Here is a 21,527-nt window from a genome sequence, read left to right on the forward strand (position 1 = left end):
CCTTTCGGGCCGCTTGTCCCTCCGCCACCCACCTCACTCGAGTATAAGCAGAAGGGGGCTTTTTCAGCATAAAAAATGTGCTGAAAAAGTCGGCTTATACTCGAGTATATACGGTGTCTATCTATCTATCTATCTATCTATCTATCTATCTATCTATCTATCATCTATCTATCTATCTATCATCTATCTATCTATCATCTATCTATCATCTATCTATATCTATCTATCATCTATCTATCTATCTATCATTTATCTATCTCTATATCTATCTATCTATCTATCTATCTATCTATCTATCATCTATCTATCTATCTATCTATCTATCTATCATCTATCTATCTATATCATCTGTTATTTGCACCTTTAGATCACAACTCTGACACATGATTTGTCCAAGGCTTCTCAGAAGGTATTTATTTAACAAAGGTGAAATTTGAATGCAGATGACTATACTGTTGCTGCCACATTAATATACCTAGTCTGCTGCAACTATTACAGAGAGGACTATCTACAGATGCTATATAAAGGAGTGCTGCAGGAAAACAACCCTTCTCAAAACCTGAAGAAAGATGCATTGTATTATGCTGGAGAAAGAAGTGGAATCCAAATAGCAGACTGCTTCTTTCACGTGAAAGGCAAGTCTTTCTTGACTAATAAGACACTAAAATGGCTTAGAGATGTCGTAAGATGGGCTTGCAGAGCAGAAGGTCACACAGAGTCCCTTGCTTTCGCAATCTGAATTGCAGAGTCCCGCAGTGTTACAGTTTTCCATGTGTTTCTTTACACAGTCACTGCATTTGCTTCAATTTGGTTTGTCACTGACGTTCCTATATCATGTCTAGGAGAAAGAAAGAATAATCATGACAGCAAGAATGCCACTGATTGCAATGAATTAAGAAATCATTCGCCTATCAGCATAATATATAAAATATTTTTCTATAACATGCCAATGTTGAAAAGGCCAGAGCAATGTATACACCTTTCTTCCTGTATTATTAACTGCAGTACTAACTAGCAGACTTAATAGATATTTACCTTCAAATAGGAAAAGCCGCTGGAGATATGTATTCCTTATTGCACCTGAGGAATGACAAAACAAAGGGAAACCAGAAAAGACAAATCAGATGGGAGGAGAGGAAGAATTATGTATTTTTCTGTCTACTTTTACCCCATCCATTCCACTCTTTAGAAAATAAGGCATCTATGTCCTGGTAGCCACTGTTTTTATATACTTTGCTGAAACTTCATCTAAACCATTGTTAAACATTTTCACTCAAAGTCAAGTTGTGGGCTCTTCACAGAAATGTTGTGGTTTGTATTACCTTTTTGCTGCACATATGCATAAATCTTGGCTTGAACTCCATGAAAATGAAAACGCTTTATGTGGCTGTGCTTGGAGAGGGGGACCTTCTCTGTCCTCCCCGCAAACTCCTGCGCATGCATCTACAAAACAGCAAGCACATTTTGCCTTTGTAGTGATTTCATAATGGCAGCAAAAACTTCTCCAGCCTAAACTCTGCAGTAGGACAGCCACCCAGCTCAAGGCTCAACGAGGAATGCCTACCTTCGCACCACCCCAGCCCAGGCACACTTCACACTGGAAGAGTTTCACCTTGAGGCAGACTTGGGGTGCATGGCTGGACTGTGTGGTAGTTCCTCTGGATTCAAGCTGAAGAAATTTAAATGCTACACCAAGCATCATCTGGTGCCTGGGTAGGCTTATTATAGGCAAAACTGAAGTGTTGAGTCCCAAAGATTGCGGGAAAACAATTATTCTAATAAGTAAATTATATGCTCCACACAGATCTTTCTTGTAATACACACACAAACACACACACACACACATATATATAAGCTCCCTGGAGAAGTTTCCTCCCCCATAGGAAGGTTTCCAAATGATATCCTGGGAAGAAAAACATGAATCCGCAGCCAATTCTTATAAAAACTGACCTTTCTTCTTTCTGCAGTGAAAAAACGTAACAGCACAAATGGCTGCCAGGATAATAACGATGAAAACTGGAATTAATATTTTCTTTTCTGCATCTTGTGATACTTTATTGGTAGTTGTTTCATTTCCAACACGAACAAGAGCAGAACCTGTATAGGAGGGGAAGGGGGGAAAAGCAACATCTGGAGTGAATTGTCTCTTTGGACACAACTGACTGTGACAATGTGCAAATATTCAAGCCTCAGGTACAATCAAGCCACCAGTACCTCAAAAAAGTGAGGAAGCTACAAATAATCATAAAACCACTGCCAACATCCCTTTCCTCAGCTCCACTCCTCCATCATGAATCTGTCAGTGGAAGTCCCTCCTATAAAACCTCCATGTTCTGGGGCAGTAGACCCCTGAATACCAGATGCCGGAGACAGGTCAGAGGGAAAGGCCGTGGTCCTTGGATCCTGCTTGGAAGATTCCTGGAGATGTGCAAATGACAGACCATCCAAGTGTCCCTATTTTCCAGGGATAGTCCTGGATTTATAGAAGCCGTCCCAGTTTCTGATTTGATCTCAGAATGTCCCGCTTTTCCTTACAACATCCCTATTTTCATCAGGAAAATGTTGGAGGGTATGGTGTTATCCAACCCCTGAGCCAAGGAGATAAGTAACTATACAACCTATAGAAGACATCTCATTAAACAACAGGGAAGTTGTTTAATGTTTATATAACTTGGAATCTGCTCTGTGTGGCTGGGGCAACCCAGTCAGAAGGGCGGGGTATAAATAATAAAATGATGATGGTGGTGATGATGATGATGTTGGAATAGTACGTTCCTATTTTCATCTGAAAAATGTTGGAGGGTATGAAATGATTACTGCAAGGAGCAGTGTTGGATTAGCTCGAAATAAGTGACTAGCTAAGGCTACAAACTCAGGGCACTTGGAGACCACTGCTATTTTGGGTAGGATTCAATCATATACCAGGATGTTGTGAACACATCTGCCCCAAGCAGAGAAACACAACATGAGTTAGGAAGCAGTCAGAGAGCTGGGAGCAGCTTCCCTCCCCCTCCTCCTGACAAGGAATGGAATGTAGATAAGGTGTTAGCAGAGAGTGTGAGGGAGGGAAGTCAACTCGCTCAAGAAGCACAGGCTCAGAAAGCAGAAGGGGTAGCATTTCTTCACTGGAAGAGGAGGCAATTAATCCCCTGAGCCCAAAGAGTAGACGTATGGGAAAGGTATTAGACAGGAAACAAACCCAGAGACATAAGGGTCATAGGTTCAGGATATTCTGCAGAACCAGGATGCACTCCTCAGAAGGGTCAACTGACTCCTAAGGCTTGGTTAGACGTCCGAGACTAATTTTTTGTATCGCAATAAATCTTCTAGCTAATTACGACTTGCATGCTGTGTTATCAAGATGGCAGCTTGGGCTCTTGACACAGGGAATTCAGGTTGCTCAGTTAAACTTAATCGGGAGCTCTTGCATAACAAACTCACCCACCCACCCACCCACCCACCCCACAATTCTGACTTAATCTGACAGGAAAACACACCAGAAAGTGTGGGATAATGATTGCTTGATGCAACATCATTGATTGCTTAACATCCCCACAAAAAAAATTTAAAAAAAAAAATTCAGGATGAATGCTCAATAAACAGGTTCTCTGGAAGTGACCTCCAGTACAGAGCAGAGAGTGGGCTCTGGGCTCCAAACATTAAACCCACCAATCATTTATTTCCAATTCAGCCCTCCCCCAAAAACACATTCCATCTAGATTATTATTATTTTATTCTTCATTTATTAAATTTGTATACCACCCTTCATCCATAGATCTCAGGGCAGTTCACAACATAATCAAAATCACAACCAGTTTCCTGTCAGTTAATTTGCCCTCAAAATACTCCCCTTCCAAAAATCTTCCACTACAGTACAAGTTAAAGTTGATTTTCAAATGGATCCAAGCCAGCGTCACTGCCATGGCTTTCTGGACAGTTTAGTCTGTAGGCAACAAGACATTTTTGTTGAACTCACCCTGGGGATTATCACAATTTGTGTTGTTGTTGAAGATGGAGCAGCATATCGTGCCACTATCAAGAGAATGCCGCTGAAGAGTACTGATGAGAGAGAATAAGCCATCTTCATTTTTCAAAGACACAAGTTTTGAATTGTGAGTTAGGTTGGTTCCATGGTCACCAAACCAATAGAGCTGCCTCTGTGGATGCCCTCCCGATGCTGTGCACACCACAGTGTCCTTCTGAATTTTGATTTGAGGTTCAGAATATGGTGCTGGAAAATATGTAGGTGGTAACTTATTTAATCAATTTAATTAAAATATTTCTAGCCCCACTTTGCATTATGAAAAAGAAGCCGAAAGTGGGTTACAATATCAGTAAGTTAAAAGCATAAGATATTCCTATTCAGAGTGGACACATTGAAATTAATGGACATTACAAACTTAAGTTCATTAATTCTGTTGAATTTACTTTGAGTAGGACTTAGTTGAAGACATCTCATGTACATAAACTAAACCACCAGCCAACCAAGATAAATTATGGCCTTTTAAACTTTCTCTCTCTCTCTCTCTCTCTCTCTCTCTCTCTCTCTCTCTCTCTGTGTGTGTGTGTGTGTGTGTGTGTGTAGGGGTGGTATTATTTTTGTTTGTTACTGTGATATGTATTTTTGTGTTTTTATATCATAAATTGCCCTGTGATCCTTGGATGAAGGATGGTATAAAAATAAGTAAACAAACAAACGACTGGCTGACTGAAGAAAACTAAAATAACATAATAAGCTCAGCAGTCAACAATTCACCACAAAGCCTCAGGAAATAGTTCAATTTGTTAGTGTGTGGTATTGATAACACCAAAGTTGCAGCTTCGATCCCTGTATGGGACAGCTGCCTATTCCTGCATTGCAGGGGGGGTGGACTAGATGATCCTAAGGGTCCCTCCCAACTCTATGATTCTGTGTAATAAATAGACCTTTAACTGGCACTAGAATTTTATAAAGGTTGGCACCAGCTTTATCTGGGGTGGAAGAAAATTTTGCAGCCAGGTACCTACGTATGTAAATAGAACAATAAAGAAATTGTTCCCAGACTCTTATGGACCACATTCAGCTAAAGGTCATTATTTCTTCAGAAACAGAACTGGGTTTGCTATATGTTTAGCATGCCCACACTTCCTCCAATATGCATTTTCATTACTTTAATATCACCTTGCTTTTGACACCAGCCCCAACCCATCAAACCCAGAGTTCTTGATGTCCGTTGTTCATTCGCTTAAACTTACCAACAACCTTTAGATATATAAATTTGTTGTGATCATCTCCATTAACAGCTTCCAAAAAAAACTTATAATGTCTTTGGTCAGATATTTTTACTTTGTGGACACTGAGGATAACAGATTGATTTATCACCATCAATGAAATTCTTCCATTGTCGGTAATATATTTATTGCTTATTGAGTTGAGGTCACTTTCCTTTGGACAACTTGTCTCATTATGACAGAACTTCACTGTTGCATTTAGCATTGCTTTGTTGTTCTCACATGTAAGGTTGACGGTTTTCCCAAGTGCTGCAGTAACATCTTCGACACATGTGAAATTTGGGAATTCTGAGAGAAAATGGGGTGGGGAGACATAGCAAATGCATCAGTTGATTCAAGCACTGAAACAGGTGATTAAAAGGCACTATTATGACAGCCAAGGTCAGCTGCATCCGTCAGTCAGGGATGGCTGTAGCTCAGTGTCAGAAGCAAACCAGCAGTAAATCACAATGTGAAAGTTGGAATTAACTCTTTATTACCAAAATTATAATCTGCACAGGAGTGTCAGGCCTAATAAGCACAGCGACTCATCTCTAGTAGGTCTTACTCCTGTGAAGCAGTTGTTGAGACTGAAGACCCCCACCTCCCCACAGCTGCGAAAGTCCCCTCACCTCCGGGATTCCCCCCCACAAGCAATCAGAGACTGCACCTGTGTGCCTGTCTTTGCTCCTCCCCTTTCATGCCTATCCTGGTTCTGGGAGATGGGGGGGGATGGGAATTTGTCAGAGCAGGAGGGAAAGACACCTACAGTATGACTCTTCACCAGCCTGACTCATCTCCTCCTCTTGGCCTCTCTGATGGAAGCTGTAGTCCACAACATTTGGAGGGAAGTTTAGTGAAGGCTGTTTTAGCCCTTGAGATAAGGATTGTACCCTAAGGCTGGCAAAAGGTACAATCCTAAGGCATAATAAACTGCCACCAGTTAACGTAAACAAGCCTTCCTCCACCTGGAATTTCCATCCTTTTTAAGGGATGCTGGACAGAAAGATGAGATTAATGCTGACCTCCAGAAGTTAGACTACAGCTCCCATAATCCCTCACCATTAGCCATGCAGGCTGGTACTGATGGGAGCTATAGTCCAGAACACCTGGAAGGCATAAATTTGGGGAAGAAGGAGTCTCATTGGTGCATACTTCTGAGTAGACACGTGTAGGCTTGTACCATAAAATGCTGAGTGGGTTTGGGCTGAACATCTTACTCCTGTACAAATGCATGTCGGAGTATAAAGCTGTGGAGAAAATAGTAACAGGAGACAAGCTAGAAGGGTGTTGAATTTATAATACTCAATCATTTAAATCCGGTTAGGAGCACTGGCCAGGAAAGTATATAATCCATCACCAACAGCAACAGGTAGGAAGCATAAATTAGCACATAAGGACCACTTTGTATACAATCTGCAAAGCACAACCCATTGATGAGAGCAGAGCCTGTGTTCCTCAATATATTGTGGGACTCCAACTTCCATCAGTTCTGACCAGCATGGCCAATGGTGAGGGATTATGGGACCTGTAGTCCAACCTCTGGAGGTCAACACCAGCCTCATTTTTCTGTCCAGCATCCCTTAGAGAGGTACACATGGCAAGAGAATTTACACAGCTGTACTTAATCAGGATTTATGCACCATGGCTGTAGTTGTACCAAGATTTGTGTAATATTACTGAAATGCAGAAAATACAGCTCTCATTTTTCATAAATGTGCTTAATAGCTCAAAATACCTGAACACAGAGCAGCTGGTACATATTTTTAGTATTGAAAGCAGGGGCTATCTCCTATCCCTATGCAATGAAAGGCAAAAATAAGAGCAAAAGATAATTTCAAAGCACCCCACAGTCACCAATGGGCATAGGAATGCTTACCACTAGATTCCTGAGTGGTTACTAATAGGAAGCACAGAGGTAAGAGCTGGAGGGATGCCATCGGGATGATGTTGAAATAGTGCTACAGGCCAGCCCTGCTGCTGGAAGAGGTTTCTGACACCATGTCGCACACCTGAGAAAGACCTCGTTGTTCACCTGTTGAGAAAAGAGGATTTGTGAGAGTCCTCCTCCATTTTCATGCAGTTGAAACGGATTTGAAAGAAGACTACTTCCAACAGAGTCCTTCACATTCTACCTCTGAAGTTGATTCATCCTTTAAAAAAACAACACAAAAAATATTGCAGAACAAAGAACATGTTGGATAAGTGTGAAATCACTTTGTAACAGTAGTGAATGGTATGGAGGTGCTTACCTGACCTCCCAGCAGGTGAGTCACTGCCATCACAATGCAAATGCACCAGCAAAGCCAGTCTGGTGCTCTTGCAGGTATGTCTGCATTGTGCTGCTCTCTCCTTCCCAGTAAGCGGCTTCCCTTTTGGGAAGTCAGGTAAATGTCATCACCGCATTGTCTGCTACTGCTTCATAATATGAAGGGACTGGCAATCAGCAAGCATGAACGTGACTGGGTGTCAGTCACAGAAGGGAGTCTTCCCTACTTCTTGGGGAAGGGAAAAAATTCCTGGAAGGAGGCATAAAAAAACAAAACCTGCTCATATATTTGAAAGGTACCCATTGGGGATGGAGGCCTTCAAATCCAGTGGGGCACAGATATTTTGGCCACATCATCCTCTTGCATTGATTTACAGTGATTTCTGTTCCTGTCTACAAACACATGATATCATCTTTCTTCAAGAAACTTGGGCAAAAGAGGGCACTATGGTTAAATTACAGGGTTTTACAAGTTACACTCAACCAGCTCTTAAAACTGCAAAGTATGGAAGGCCTAGAGGGGGGGGGCTGGCGGTGCTGGTGTCAACCTCTCTTAATGTATCAATTCAACAGTGTCCCTCGTTGACCATCCCTACTTTTTTAGTGCTGTCCCTTTGTGATAGTCTCCTGAGAAATACTTATCATATCTGCGTGTACATACATCCAGTAAAGTCTTGTGAGGAACTGAGATCATATTGGGATATTTCGGCCACGTCATCCTCTTGCATTAAAGCACCGTTAAACCCAGTGGTTTTTTTCTGGGGGGACGCATACTCCTAAACATTTTGTTAATTTACATTTGGCCTCATTGAGGGGCAGTATTTCAATATGAGTAGGAAAATGAGACTACCCCTAAACATTTTTTTTAGAAAAAAAGCACTGGTTATACCCTTTTAAACAGTCACAGCTTCCCCTGAAGAATCCTTGGGAGCATAGTTTGTTACAGGTGCTGAGAGTTCTTAAGAGAACTCTACAGTCATACCTTGTTCTGGGACTCTGTTCGACTCCCGAAACCGTTTGAAAACTAAGGTGAAGCTTCCGATTGGCTGCAGGAGCAGCCAGGAGATGCTCCTGCAGCCATTGGAAGCCACACTGGACGTTTGAAAACCAGAACACTCACATCCGGGTTTCGATTGTTCGGGAGTCAATTTGTCCAGGAGCCAAGGCGCTTGAGATCCAAAATATGACTGTATGCCCTTCACAGAACTACAATTCCCAGGGTTTCCTGGCAAGAGGGATTAATTGTTAAAGCCCTCTGTGAAAGAAACAGGGGAACAAGCTACAGTTTCCAAAATTCTTTGGGGAGAACCATGACTCGTACAACAGTGCTCTGTGGCCGCTGTCTACCAACCTCAGTGCAAGACCAACATTCATATAAAGGCTGCTCATATCCAGCACGTAGAAACATTGCCAAGCACAGGCCTCCTCTATGCAAATGAGGTGGCAGAAACCTAAGATGGCAGAAGATGGCTGTATGGCTTCAGACTACTACAGGTAGGGACCCATTTTGAAATTCTCTCTACATTATTTTCTTACATTCCCTGCTGAACATGAGGTTCTTTATTTGCTCCAGTGGGCAAGAGGATGGTGACCCAACGAGACCCAAGAGGCTGCATTCCAACTCCCTACAATTTAGACTTTAGGTTATCATGCTATAAACATGAATAACAACAATTCCTAAGGTTTGAATCCCAGAACACTAGCTCTGAAGCAACTTCCTTGCCAGAAAAAATAGCATAGGTCCATTCTGCTATTGAATAAGGATCTACCATGTCATTATCTTTTCTACCAACAGAGGGGGTGCTGCTCATATCTTACAGACAAGACAAGAGTATCCTGTTCACAGTTCCTTATCACCAGTTACTAAGTTTGCAACAGGAAGAAACATGAAAAAATAATTGGATGCAGATTTCCAGTATATTGCTGCATGCCACCCCAATCTCCAAGCGGTATGAGGTCCCAGGAGTTCCAGGAGCTTAGCCAGGGTCCATGTTTCCTTTTGGAAATGAGGCCCAGTGGAGACTGTGGTGCTTTTCTGAAATATGGTTTATTTACACATATATGTAACCTGAGCCTAGGATGGAGGGGCTCACAGCATTAACACCCCAAGAGGGTCTTGTTTCTCCCATAGCGGCAGCCTCAGATTCAAGCAGAAATCAAATATTGTGCTCTACTTCTCTGGCTCTCCAGCCTGCAGCTTTATCTCTAGGTCACATCACAGCAAACTCTGCTCTCAAACTATCTAAGAGCTGAAAGGGAGATTCCACCCAGTAATACAAATACAAACGATAAGATGCATGAAAACACCAAATCAGGAAATTCCCATCCTTGAACTGAGGTCCTCAGAGAGGCGAAGGAGGCTTGGCAGAGGTCCAGAGGTGGAGCCCAGCTCCGAAAGTGCACAGCATTTTTTAAAAGACAGATTGTGCAGGAAATCCTGGCCTTTGTCCTTGACATTTTTGGGCAAATGACCAAAAATTCGAAACAGAAACAAAAACTGAATAGGCCAGCTTTGGGTTTTTATGCCCACTTGACCTCTGTGACCGAACCTGGTTAGGAACAATCCTATATACAGTGGTACCTCGGGTTACAGATGCTTCAGGTTACCGACGCTTCAGGTTACAGACTCTGCTAACCCAGAAATAGTACCTCGGGTTAAGAACTTTGCTTCAGGATGAGAACAGAAATAGAGTGGTGGTGGCATGGTGGCAGTGGGAGGCCCCATTAGCTAAAGTGGTACCTCAGGTTAAAAACAGTTTCAGGTTAAGAACAGACTTCCAACCCGAGGTACCACTGTACATTATCCTGATTGTGAGGTTTGCCACTCAGTTTGGTCTTGTGTAGCTGGATCAAATTGTGCACTTGCTATTCCTTATAAAAGGAAAATGCCAGAGCAGTAGGGGCAGAGTCAAATTCTGATTGGGGACTGTATTCAGGGCAAAAAAAACACCCGCAACCCAGTTAAAGGCTTCCCATGCCACAAACCTAATCTGGCTCCTCCCCAGCCCAGCTATTGCTTAAAACCCTGCTGAGAGCCCTAGGGTCCTGCTCCTGCCTCTATCTACCTGGCCCAGGGCGGGTCCTGACAGGTTCTATAAGGACTGCTGCTGCTGCTGCTGCTCAGCAGAGAGGGCTTCTTCTTTTAAATTGCTTTTAAATTGTTTTTTATATCCTTTAAAGGTTTTTTTAAGTGTTTTAACTGTTTTTAACTGAGTTGTAAGGGCATTTTGTGGGATGTGCCTGGGAGGAGAGGAGCAGGGGAGAGTGGGCGGGCGGGGGGGAGACCCAATAAAAGTGGTTACGGATAGAGGCACTGGCGGAGGAACAGGAGTGCAGAGGAAACGGACCGCCCCCAACACCACCATTCTGGTAGGTTGCTATCATGGCAGCCCTCCTGGACACGCGCTGCACACTGCCCCCATGTACCACGCCCCTGGGAGGCATGCCATGCCCCCGGGGGCACCAGCCATGCCCCTGCCTGCTCTCCGCTCCCAGTAGTAGAGCACGCAGCTTCGCCACTGGGTAGAGGGAGGTATGGCGTGGGAGGAGGGGCAGGTCAGGTAAGGGGCATACGGCACAGGCAGTTAGTGACCATGCCGTGTGCCAGCCCCCCCCCTCAACCTAGGGAATTGTTGTTGTCATATCAGCCAGCCCTCGGGTCTGCAACTGCTGCTGTTGAATGCCAGGTCTGCCCAGAATAAAATCTCCCTCATCCATGATCTGATTATGGATGAGGAGGCTGACCTGGCATGTATCACTGAAACCTGGGTGGGTGAACACGGTGGACCCAACTAAAGAATCATGGCAAGAGAAATTGATGGACTATGCAGAACTGGCAAAATTGACATATAAGCTATGGGACAAGGATAACTGTGACTTTAAGGATGAATGGAGAATCCAGGGACTTCCGGGTTAGCGCCATCGGTAATGGTGGAATTCCTCTGACTAAGAGGAATTTACTCCATGAAAATCAGGTCTGGCCGTCACGGCGAAGACGGAGACCCTTCAGAAATCACAGGCGGGTGAAGCCTGTGAACGTGGGATTCGGCGGGCACCCTTTGCGCCTCCCCTACTCGCGGGGAAACCCGTTTTTGGCTCTCCGGAGCGAAGTGGGGTGAGCAGCGCGGTGCTGTGAATCGACTGCTTTTTCCACGGAGTGAAGCCGCACAGCTGTTGCCGGAGAGTGCCAACCTTTTCCTGTGAACAATTGGACTCTAAAAGACACTACCCGTGAGTAGAACAAATTGGAAACTTTTAAAAGAAGAAAGACTCGATTCGGAATCGTAGCGGGGAGGCATAAACAGGAAGTCCGCCTTCTGCTTTTGTAAATAGAACAAAGCAAAGAGGCTTCAAGCTAGAGTCCTGGAAAGCAGAGTGGAAAGGATTAATTTCAACCTCCAAAAATAGTAAATCCGCCCCCCCCCCCCTGGAAGCAGAAGAAAGGGGGGGGGAGTTTTGGACTATTTATACCTGTGAGAGAGAGGGAAGGAAGCTAAAATTTCATTGCTCAGAACCTGGGAATGGACTGCAAATAGAACAATAAGGCTGCTGTGTCTGAAGCTGTGACTGGTAGCTGTCAAAGGGAGATACATTGTGTTGAACTGTTTCTAACTGTTTCTAACTGTCTCCCTCTGACTCTAAAGGGAGAAAGAAAGTAACTAAAAATTGAGACTAAATTTTCTGCTTAAGTTTGCTTTAAAAGGAGTTATTTTGGATTAATATGAATACGGATTGTAACGGTTCCCCCTAGAAGAAGGTTTAGAAACTGTTATAGCTGGATCAGGGGGATTTTCCATTAGAAAAACAAAACTGCCTGACTGTGGGACTGACCTTGGATTTTTTGAGTGTTATGGCAGATGGGAAAGAAAAAATAGACTTGTCACTCCCAGAAAAAACAACAGTTAAAGGTATACAAGTTGGAGCCAAACAGTACAAACTGAAAGCATTTGCTGATGATCTGGTTTTGACATTACAGGAGCCAGAATCTAGTACCAAAAGAGTATTGGAATTAATTCAAGAATTTGGCCAGGTAGCGGGCTTTAAGTTGAACAAGTTAAAAACTAAGGTTTTAGAGAAAAATCTAACAGTGATTGAGAGAGAGAGGTTTCAGAGGGAGACAGGATTAACACTGGTTAAGAAAGTGAAATACCTAGGGGTTAATATGACTTCTAAGAATATGAACCTATTTAAGGATAATTATGAAAAATGTTGGATGGAAGTGAAAAAGGATTTAGAAATATGGTCAAATCTGAAGTTATCATTGTTAGGCCGAATTGCTGTGATAAAGATGAATGTATTGCCAAGGATGTTGTTTTTGTTTCAAACATTGCAAATTTTGGATAAAATGGAGTGTTTCAAGAAGTGGCAGAGAGATATTTCTAGATTTGCCTGGCAGGGCAAGAAGCCTCGAATAAAATTCAAGATATTAACTGATGCTAAAGAAAGAGGTGGATTTGCCCTGCCAGACTTAAAACTTTATTATGAATCAGCTGCATTTTGCTGGCTGAGAGAATGGATGCTTCTTGAGAACACTGACGTGTTGGATTTAGAAGGTTTTAACAATGTTTTTGGGTGGCATGCATATTTGTGGTATGATAAGGTCAAAGCACATAAAGCGTTTAAAAACCATATTGTCAGAAAAGCACTGTTTAATGTTTGGATATAAGAACTTGCTTGAAAATAAAACTCCAAGGTGGCTGTCACCAATGGAAGCGAAGGCTCAGAAAAAGCTCAATGTGGAGGCCAAATGGCCGAAATTTTGGGAAAGTTTGGAACAAGAGGGAGACAGACTAAAATTGCAGAGTTTTGAAAAACTAAAAAATAGAGTGCGAGATTGGCTTCATTATTACAGATAATGGAGGCATATAATTTGGACAAAAAAATTGGCTTCCAGGTGGAAAAATCAAAATTGGAAACAGAATTGCTAGATCCTAAAATTAAGACGCAGGTGGCGCTGTGGGTTAAAGCCTCAGCGCCTAGGACTTGCCGATTGAAAGGTCGGCGGTTCGAATCCCTGCGGCGGGGTGCGCTCCCGCTGCTCGGTCCCAGCGCCTGCCAACCTAGCAGTTCGAAAGCACCTCCGGGTGCAAGTAGATAAATAGGGACCGCTTACCAGCGGGAAGGTAAACGGCGTTTCCGTGTGCGGCTCTGGCTCTGGCCAGAGCAGCGATGTCACGCTGGCCACGTGACCCGGAAGTGTCTCCGGACAGCGCTGGCCCCTGGCCTCTTAAGTGAGATGGGCGCACAACCCCAGAGTCTGTCAAGACTGGCCCGTACGGGCAGGGGTACCTTTACCTTTACTTAAAATTAAGAACTTGTCAAGAATGTATAACTTGCTGTTGAAATGGAATACTTAGGATGAAACAGTGAAATCTGTTATGATTAAATGGGCACAAGACGTTGGACATAATATTACGATGGCTGACTGGGAACAGTTATGGACCACAGGTATGAAATTCACGGCATGTAATGCCTTAAGAGAGAATATAATGAAAATGATATACAGGTGGTACATGACACCAGTTAAGCTCGCAAAAATATATCATTTGCCCGATAATAAATGCTGGAAATGTAAAGAGGCCGAAGGTACATTATTGGGGGGGCGGGGGGGAGAGAGAGAAAAATGCCGCATTATGAAATGCACTGTTTGTGAATAGAGTACTTTTTGACAGTCAGCTCTGCAAGGGAGATACATTGTTTTTGGCTGTCTTCTCCTGATCTTGAAAGAAGGGGAAGTAACTGAAAAGTAACTGAATTTGAAACTGTTTTTTACTTTGTGAAATGGGGGTTTAAAAGTGCTACTTTTTACTGCAACAAGTACAGACTGCTACTGTGTCCCCCTAGAGGAAGTTTTTGAATTTGTTACAACAATTGGGCCAGAGGAATTTTCCACTTCAAAACACATTGTGGCTGTGGGATTGACCTTGGGCACTCAGCTAAAGTGTTATGGCAGATGGAAAAGAAAAAGTAGACTTGCTCCAAGACAAAACAACGAAGTCTAGGAAATCTTTTCAGCGAAGAGCATCAACATCTGGTCCTTCTGCCTCATCTGCAACTGCATTTACACATGGTCGGCCAATTGGTGTTAAAGAAGGATAGAACTTTTTTTATGTATGCCACAACAGCAGCAAGAATACTCATCGCAAAGTATTGGAAGACACAAGATCTACCCACACAGGAAGAATGGCAGATGAAGGTGACAGAGTACATGGAACTGGCGGAAATGACTGGCAGAATCCGAGACCTGGGAGAAGAGTCGGTAGAAGAAGATTAGAAGAAATTTAAAGACTATTTACAGAAATATTGTAAAATTAAGGAATGTTAGAAGGATGTTGGAATGAAGTTATGTGGTTTTAGCAGTAATGTTATAAAGGAGTATTTAAAGATGGATTGTAAACAGGTGATAATGTAAAGTTATAATATATTAAGATAAATTATTAAGATAAAAGCAAAAATGGAAAGGATTTGCTGAAATAACTAATTGAACTAGAATACAAAAAAGGGAGGTGTGAGGAGGTCAGGGAAACAAGCAAATGAAAGTCAGGATATGGAAAGGTTGATTGCTTTTAATTGTTTTTTGTGTTTTGTATTTTTTCCTTCTTTTTCTTTTTTTTATTCTTGTAACTTTTTTGAAATTTTAATAAATATCATTTTAAAAAAAAGGAAAAATGGGGGGAATAAGGATATGTTTTTGGATAATATGTCTTGTTATAACTTTGAATATATATATATTTTTAAAAGTACAGTACAGTACAAAACAAAACAAAAAACAGGGTGGAGTGGATCTCACCCCGCTGTGCCCACCTGGGTACTCAGTACAGCATCAGGCCAGACTCAAGGGTTGAGGAGGGGGAGCTGCTGTGGTCTATAGAGTCTCTCCATCTCCAGACTCTCTGTCCAGTCGGGTGTGTGGGTGTTCCTGGTGTTGGGCAATCAGGGACAGATAAGGGATTCTGCTGGTTTACTGCCTGCCTTGCTGCCCAGCAGTTTCCCTGTCTGAACTGACTGGGCTGGTCTCAGAGGTGGTGCTGAAGACTCCCAGACTGCTGGTACTGGGAGACTTCAACTTCCATGCCCAGGCAGCTGGTTCTGGGGCGGCTCAGGACCTCATGGCCCCCATGACAACCATGGGGCTCTCCCAACATGTCGCTGGCCCAATGCACACGGCAGGCCAGGCTCTGGACCTTGTTTTCTCGACTGGGCAGGAAGACAGTGATTTGAAGGGGTGGGACATAGACATCAGTCATGTTCAGATCACTTTCTGTTGAGATTTATCGTATTTTTCGCTCTATAGGACCCACCGGACCATAGGACGCACCGGACCATAGGTGGGGGAGAACAGGGGGAAAAAATCTCCCCCTCCCTGCTCAGCGCCCCTTCAGCGAAGCGGCAGGAGAAACGGACCCCCTTCCATTTCTCCTCCTGCTTCACTGAAGGGGTGCTGTGCAGAGAGGGAAAACTGTGCAGTGCCTCTCCAGCAAAGCGAAGCCTGGAGAGCAAAAGGGATTGCTGTGCACTGACCCCTCTCGCTCTGGAGGCTTCAGGAGGCTATTTGCAAGCCCCCAGAGCGCAGCGGGAACTCCTGCTGCACTCCAAAGCCTTGCGGATAGCTGCCTGAAGCCCCCAGAGTGCAGCAGGAGTTGCGCAGCCATCCCCAAGCTACGCAGCGCTCTGTATCGCTATTCTGGCTTCGGGGACAGCCTCTGAAGCCTCCGCAGGGCAGCGGGGTGCCTTCACCCCGCCGCCCTGTGGAGGCTTTGCGCAGCTAACCCCAAGCTTTCGGCTTAGCCGCGCAGCCTGCATTCGCTCTATAGGACGCACACACATTTCCCCTTAGTTTTTGGAGGGGAAAAAGTGCGTCCTATAGAGCGAAAAATACGGTAGGTTGTCAGCACCTTCTCCCCTCCACAGAGGCAGGGGATCTATTAGCCCTCGGAGGCTGATGGGTCAAGTGGGATTCAAAATGGCTCTGAGGGGTTTTCTGGCTGATATGACTAGCACCCCTGTTGAAGCCCTGACCGACCTCTGGAACACCAGGCATTTGACTGATTTAATTAACATCTGATGCCCTTTTAAAATGTTTTTTTGGGGGAGCAGTTATTGGGCTGTTGTTTTTTATTTTATTTTTTCTTTTGTGGTTTTATATTTTGATTTTGTTCTGTGAAATGCCCTGAGACCTCTGAGTATATGGTGGTATATAAATTAAATAAATAATAAACAAACACCCACCAGCATAGGAAACATAGGGAGCTGCCTCATACTGAATAAAACAATTATTCCATCTAACTGACTGGCAGTGGCTTTTCATGGGTTCAGATCAGGCACATTCCCTACCTGGAGACGTCAGGAATTGAACCAGGGACCTTCTGCCTGCAAAGCAGATGATCTACAATTTACCTCCGGCCCTTCCTTTCAGGTCTGGTCCTTAGCCAAGCATTGGGGGGTGAAGAAAATGAAACCGAATCAAATTAATTTCGGCAGGCATGGACCCGAAGGATTAATGCTGTTCTGTTAACCACAAGTCAAACCTCAGGAGAGAGGCATGTCACTTGTTAAGGAAGGAAGTTAAGAAGCAAAGCCACTTGAAAAATCAAAGATGCTTAAAAAAATAATACTGTTTCTGGGAACATAAAACTGAAAGACAAATTCCACAAAGTGCATGAATTATAGTGAAAACTGATGCTGGCCCCAAATTCCACCCTCTAGGTTTGCAGCCCCATTCACAAGCTTCGAAAAAGTCCAGGTGCATTCACAGCACCTGGTAGTAAAGAGGATGCACCCCTGAAACTCTGCATGGTATGGGGGTGTCCCATGGCTCCTCTGCAGGAGGTGAGCACTTTTGTCTCCATGGGTTTGGGGGATTCCATCTGTATCTCTACCTCCTATGCAGTCTAATGGAGTGAGGCAACTCTGTTAGATTGCATGGGAATATTGAGAGAGGCAGAAGCCTTATTTTTTTATAGTAGAACATTAGAGGGAAGTTGTCTTACTCGTCCTCTCCGTTATTTTTTAAAAGCTGAACAACTTGAGCTGATTTATTTTTTAAAAGGAAACGGAGAAATGTACAAGGAAAATGCAGAGCTGTAATCTGGGGGAATTAATTTAAATGTTAATCAGTTAAAGCAAACATTTGCTAACTACGTGTAACAAGTCCATCCTCCCTCCATTACAGTCCCTCAGTTTTAGCTCTTCTGGACAGTGCCACCTTGTCTGCAAGATCAGCATACGGATCTGTTGGCCATCCAAGGCCAATCTGATTTTTACCGTGATGAAGAGAGAGACCTTCTGTTGAGTGCTCAACAGCAATAAGCACACAAACAACCAGACTCTCCCAACCCAGCAACAACAATTAGAAAAAGAAAAGGGCTCTTGAGTTGACAGTGCTGTAAGATCTGCACCATCTTCATCTAAACTCAGGAGTAGAGGTAAAGGGACCCCTGACCATGAAGTCCAGTCGCGGACGACTCTGGAGTTGCGGCACTCATCTCGCTTTATTGGCTGAGGGAGCCAGCATACAGCTTCTGGGTCATGTGGCCAGTATGACTAAGCCGCTTCTGGTGAACCAGAGCAGCACACGGAAACGCCATTTACCTTTCTGCCGGGAGGTACCTATTTATCTACTTGCACTTTGATGTGCTTTCAAACTGCTAGGTTGGCAGGAGCAGGAACTGAGCAACGGGAGATCACCCTGTCGCAGGGATTCAAACTGCAGACCTTCTGATCGGCAAGTCCTAGGGCCACCCACGTCTCTAAAAACTCAGGTATAAAAATGTGTAATTAAGTCATATTTCTTAAAGACACTGCAGCCTCCACTGCGTTTCGTTCTCAATGGAAACACGACCCTGGGTGAGCACCTGGAACCACATGGGATCTTGGGCAGAGATTGCGGATGGCTCACAACCTTTGTATCATTACCATCAAGTTCAGTTTGATCCAGGTCCAAAGTCAGATAAGTCATTCCCACGTAAACAAAACTCCTTATGCAATGGAGAGTATGCTCTTCAGCTGCCTCCTTATAATAACTGGCTAGGCTTTGCCCTACAGGGCAAATAAAAGGCTTCAGGAAAAGAAACCCTTTCATTTAGGAGATGGGCAGTAATTCAAAGGATGTTGTCTTCAAATTCAGTTTTCCTCAGGGTACAGCTATTAACATTAATGAGCATAATTAACCCAGGCCCATTCATTTCAGTGGGTTAACTCTAAGTCAAACTGATGTGAATACCAACCACTCCATGTACAGTATTTGCACCCCAAGGAGCAAAACTGTCACGTTGCAAAAACAAAAAACCAAGAAGCACCCCTTCCGGATAAACTGTTTTGCATTATTTTAGGAACGGGGGTGGGGGGAAGAGTTGTTAAGGCGTCCAATCACTTCCTTCCTGAACCCCACCCCCCCTTTCCCTGCCAACTATGGTTCTCTGGAAGAAACTCAATCAATAGCTAAGCTGTGCATTAGTTCTTAGGAAAGAGGAACCCCGTTGTGTACAGCAGAGCCGAACGGATTTGCCACAAGATGCAACTGAGCCAGCATGAGTTTGACCAAACTGCGGGAGGCAGTGGAAGACAGGAGTGCCTGGCGTGCTCTGGTCCATGGGGTCACGAAGAGTCGGACACGACTAAACGACTACACAACAACAGCAACTCGGCCGAAATCAATACTGGCATCCAGCGAGTACACTCCAGGCATTCTTAAACTGCACCTGGAGGTGATTTTGAGTAGGGAAATGGCTGGCAAAAGAAAGGGACTCTGCTCTCCCCCGCAGCTCCCCGGCTCCCAATCCAGAATCTGTTTTGGATTTAAAGGAAAGCGGACAGCGTTCATCCCGAAGTACACCCTCTAGTAGGCACCCTCAGCATAGCTGTCAACCTTTCCCTTTTCTTGAGAGGAATCCTATTCGGAATAAGGGAATTTCCCTTAAAAAAAGGGAAACGTTGACAGCTATGAATCTTGACGCCATGCAGCCTGGATCGGATTCTCCCACTCCGGATTCTAAGCGCTGTCGTTGCAAGAGGAACTCGATTTCGCTCCAGCCTCGCAAGACCTTTGCAGCTTTCTCAAACGGGCGACCGAAGCCAAAAAAAACACCACTGGGAAAAGCCTTACCTGAGAAGTAGAAAGCGCATCAAGAAGCATGCAATCCCCGCTTATGAGCCAGCAGCAAGAACGAAACGAAAGGAAAACACGGAGAAGTGCTTTCACTTCTCGTATGAGGGATTAAGTTCAATGAGTCCACCCTCCCGGAAATAAGGGATTTGAGCATTTAGGCTACCCACTTTCACTACACCCCACTTGTTTCACATCTCGACGACGTGTTCTGGACTGGATCTAGACACATCAAAGAAGCGTTTTGGTTAAACCCGTCGTTGTTGAATGAGAAATCGGGTTGGCAAAAACAGAACTCCACAGCGCCATCTGGTGTCACAATTGTTAGAATGCGTATTCAACGCATATAAAGCGCTTTTTCTTTGCCAAGCGTAGCTGAGTCGCTTTCGTTAGGTTTGAGTTGGTCCTAGTCCAGGTATGACCTGACTGCTTATCTTAGACGTTTCAGGTTCTTTCATACATTGCAAACTTCTGCTGCAAAAGGCTCCCTTTAACAGTGACATTTCCCTCTGACAGCAGCATGTTAGGAAGACAGATAATGCTTCCCTTTCAGAGAAGCAGACATTTCCCCCCCACACACCAAAATTTGCAGCCAACAAATTACCTTGATTGTCTTTCTATCCCGCTTTTCGTTCAAATGAATTCCAAAGCAGATTACAAACAATAAACAACAGGAACATAGCAGAACATCATATAAAATAATTAACAAGTCATCAATAAAACAATTGTGGTCTATAAAACACTGTCAACAAAGCAGCAACTTAAAAAAATAAGATAAACCACAGTCAAAACAAAATAAAAAAATTCCTTCCAGGAGCACCTTAAAGACCAACTAATTTAGTTCACGGTATGAGCTTTCGTGTGCATGCACACTTCTTCAGATACTTCTGAAGAAGTGTGCATGCACACGAAAGCTCATACCAAGAACTAACTTAGTTGGTCTTTAAGGTGCTCCTGGAAGGAATTTTTTTATTCTGTTTTGACTATGGCAGACCAACACGGCTACCTATCTGTAAGATAAACCACAATGAGAGCAAAAGTCATACTGTATGAGCGACAAATCAATATGACATTTGTAATCGATAAAACAGTATTAACAACATTAAGAGGACAGCAACTAAAAAAAATAAACTAAGCACTGCTAAATTCATACACACATTCTCTTTGATGCCATGACCAGTGCCGGATTTACAAGCTATAGCTTAGGGTCCCACTCTCTTGCCCCCCCCAAAAAAAACCTTTTAAAAAGCTGCATGTACATTTCCAAAATATAAGATAAAAAACAAATAAAATAAAACCTACATACAGCAGCAGTGTTTTGTGTTGTGTAGGCTCCTATGATGTAAGTAATGAACCCCGCCTGCTAACCTGCTCCCTAAAATATCACTGGTTTGCTCATCTCTATATATAGGGTGCCTACATTCTGCATGGACTGCTTGCATGGATAGGTCCATAAATTACCATATAACATATATTCAACACACACAAAAACAGAGAGAATTTGTTGATGACAAAGGACAGCTAGACATATAAAGGGCCCCATTACCTTCAGTAGCTTAAGGTTTCATCAAACCTAAATCTGGCCCTGGCCACTCATAATCTTTCACTCTATTCTGGTCATTAAAATACACTGGTACCTCGGGTTACAGACGCTTCAGGTTAAAGATGCTTCAGGTTACAGACTCCGCTAACCCAGAAATAGTACCTCAGGTTAAGAACTTTGCTTCAGGATGAGAACAGAAATTGTGCCACGGCAGCAGGAGGCCCCATTAGCTAAAGTGGTACCTCAGGTTAAGAAGAGTTTCAGGTTAAGAACACACCTCCGGAATGAATTTAGTTCTTAACCCAAGGTACCACTGTACACATAAAATACACATAATGTCTGTTGTTAATGCAGCTCAGTGA

General features: G+C 43.6%; 1 protein-coding gene across 1 annotated transcript; it reads right to left on the reverse strand.

Annotated features, from left to right (window-relative positions):
- Nucleotides 1-289: 289 nt before the first annotated feature.
- LOC307210378 (butyrophilin-like protein 2) lies at nt 290-19,767 on the reverse strand. The gene is made up of 7 exons (XM_079966248.1): nt 19,623-19,767; nt 7,130-7,285; nt 5,236-5,559; nt 3,977-4,231; nt 1,951-2,097; nt 1,036-1,080; nt 290-838 (listed from the first exon to the last, which is right to left on the reverse strand). The coding sequence occupies exons 2-7, from the start codon at nt 7,188-7,190 to the stop codon at nt 828-830; spliced, it is 843 nt and encodes a 280-aa protein (XP_079822374.1). The 5' UTR covers nt 7,191-7,285; nt 19,623-19,767; the 3' UTR covers nt 290-827.
- Nucleotides 19,768-21,527: the final 1,760 nt, after the last annotated feature.

This window comes from Podarcis cretensis (genome assembly GCF_951804945.1).
Source record: "Podarcis cretensis genome assembly, chromosome: 2".
Lineage (NCBI taxonomy): Eukaryota > Metazoa > Chordata > Lepidosauria > Squamata > Lacertidae > Podarcis > Podarcis cretensis.

Coding starts and splice junctions, on each gene's coding strand:
- LOC307210378 (XM_079966248.1), bottom strand. CDS start 7,190: ATGGCATCCCTCCAGCTCTTACCTCTGTGCTTCCTATTAGTAACCACT. Junction 4,232..5,235: donor TATATATCTAAAGGTTGTTG/GTAAGTTTAAGC, acceptor CATATTTTCCAG/CACCATATTCTGAACCTCAA. Junction 2,098..3,976: donor AAATTGTGATAATCCCCAGG/GTGAGTTCAACA, acceptor CCTCCTATACAG/GTTCTGCTCTTGTTCGTGTT.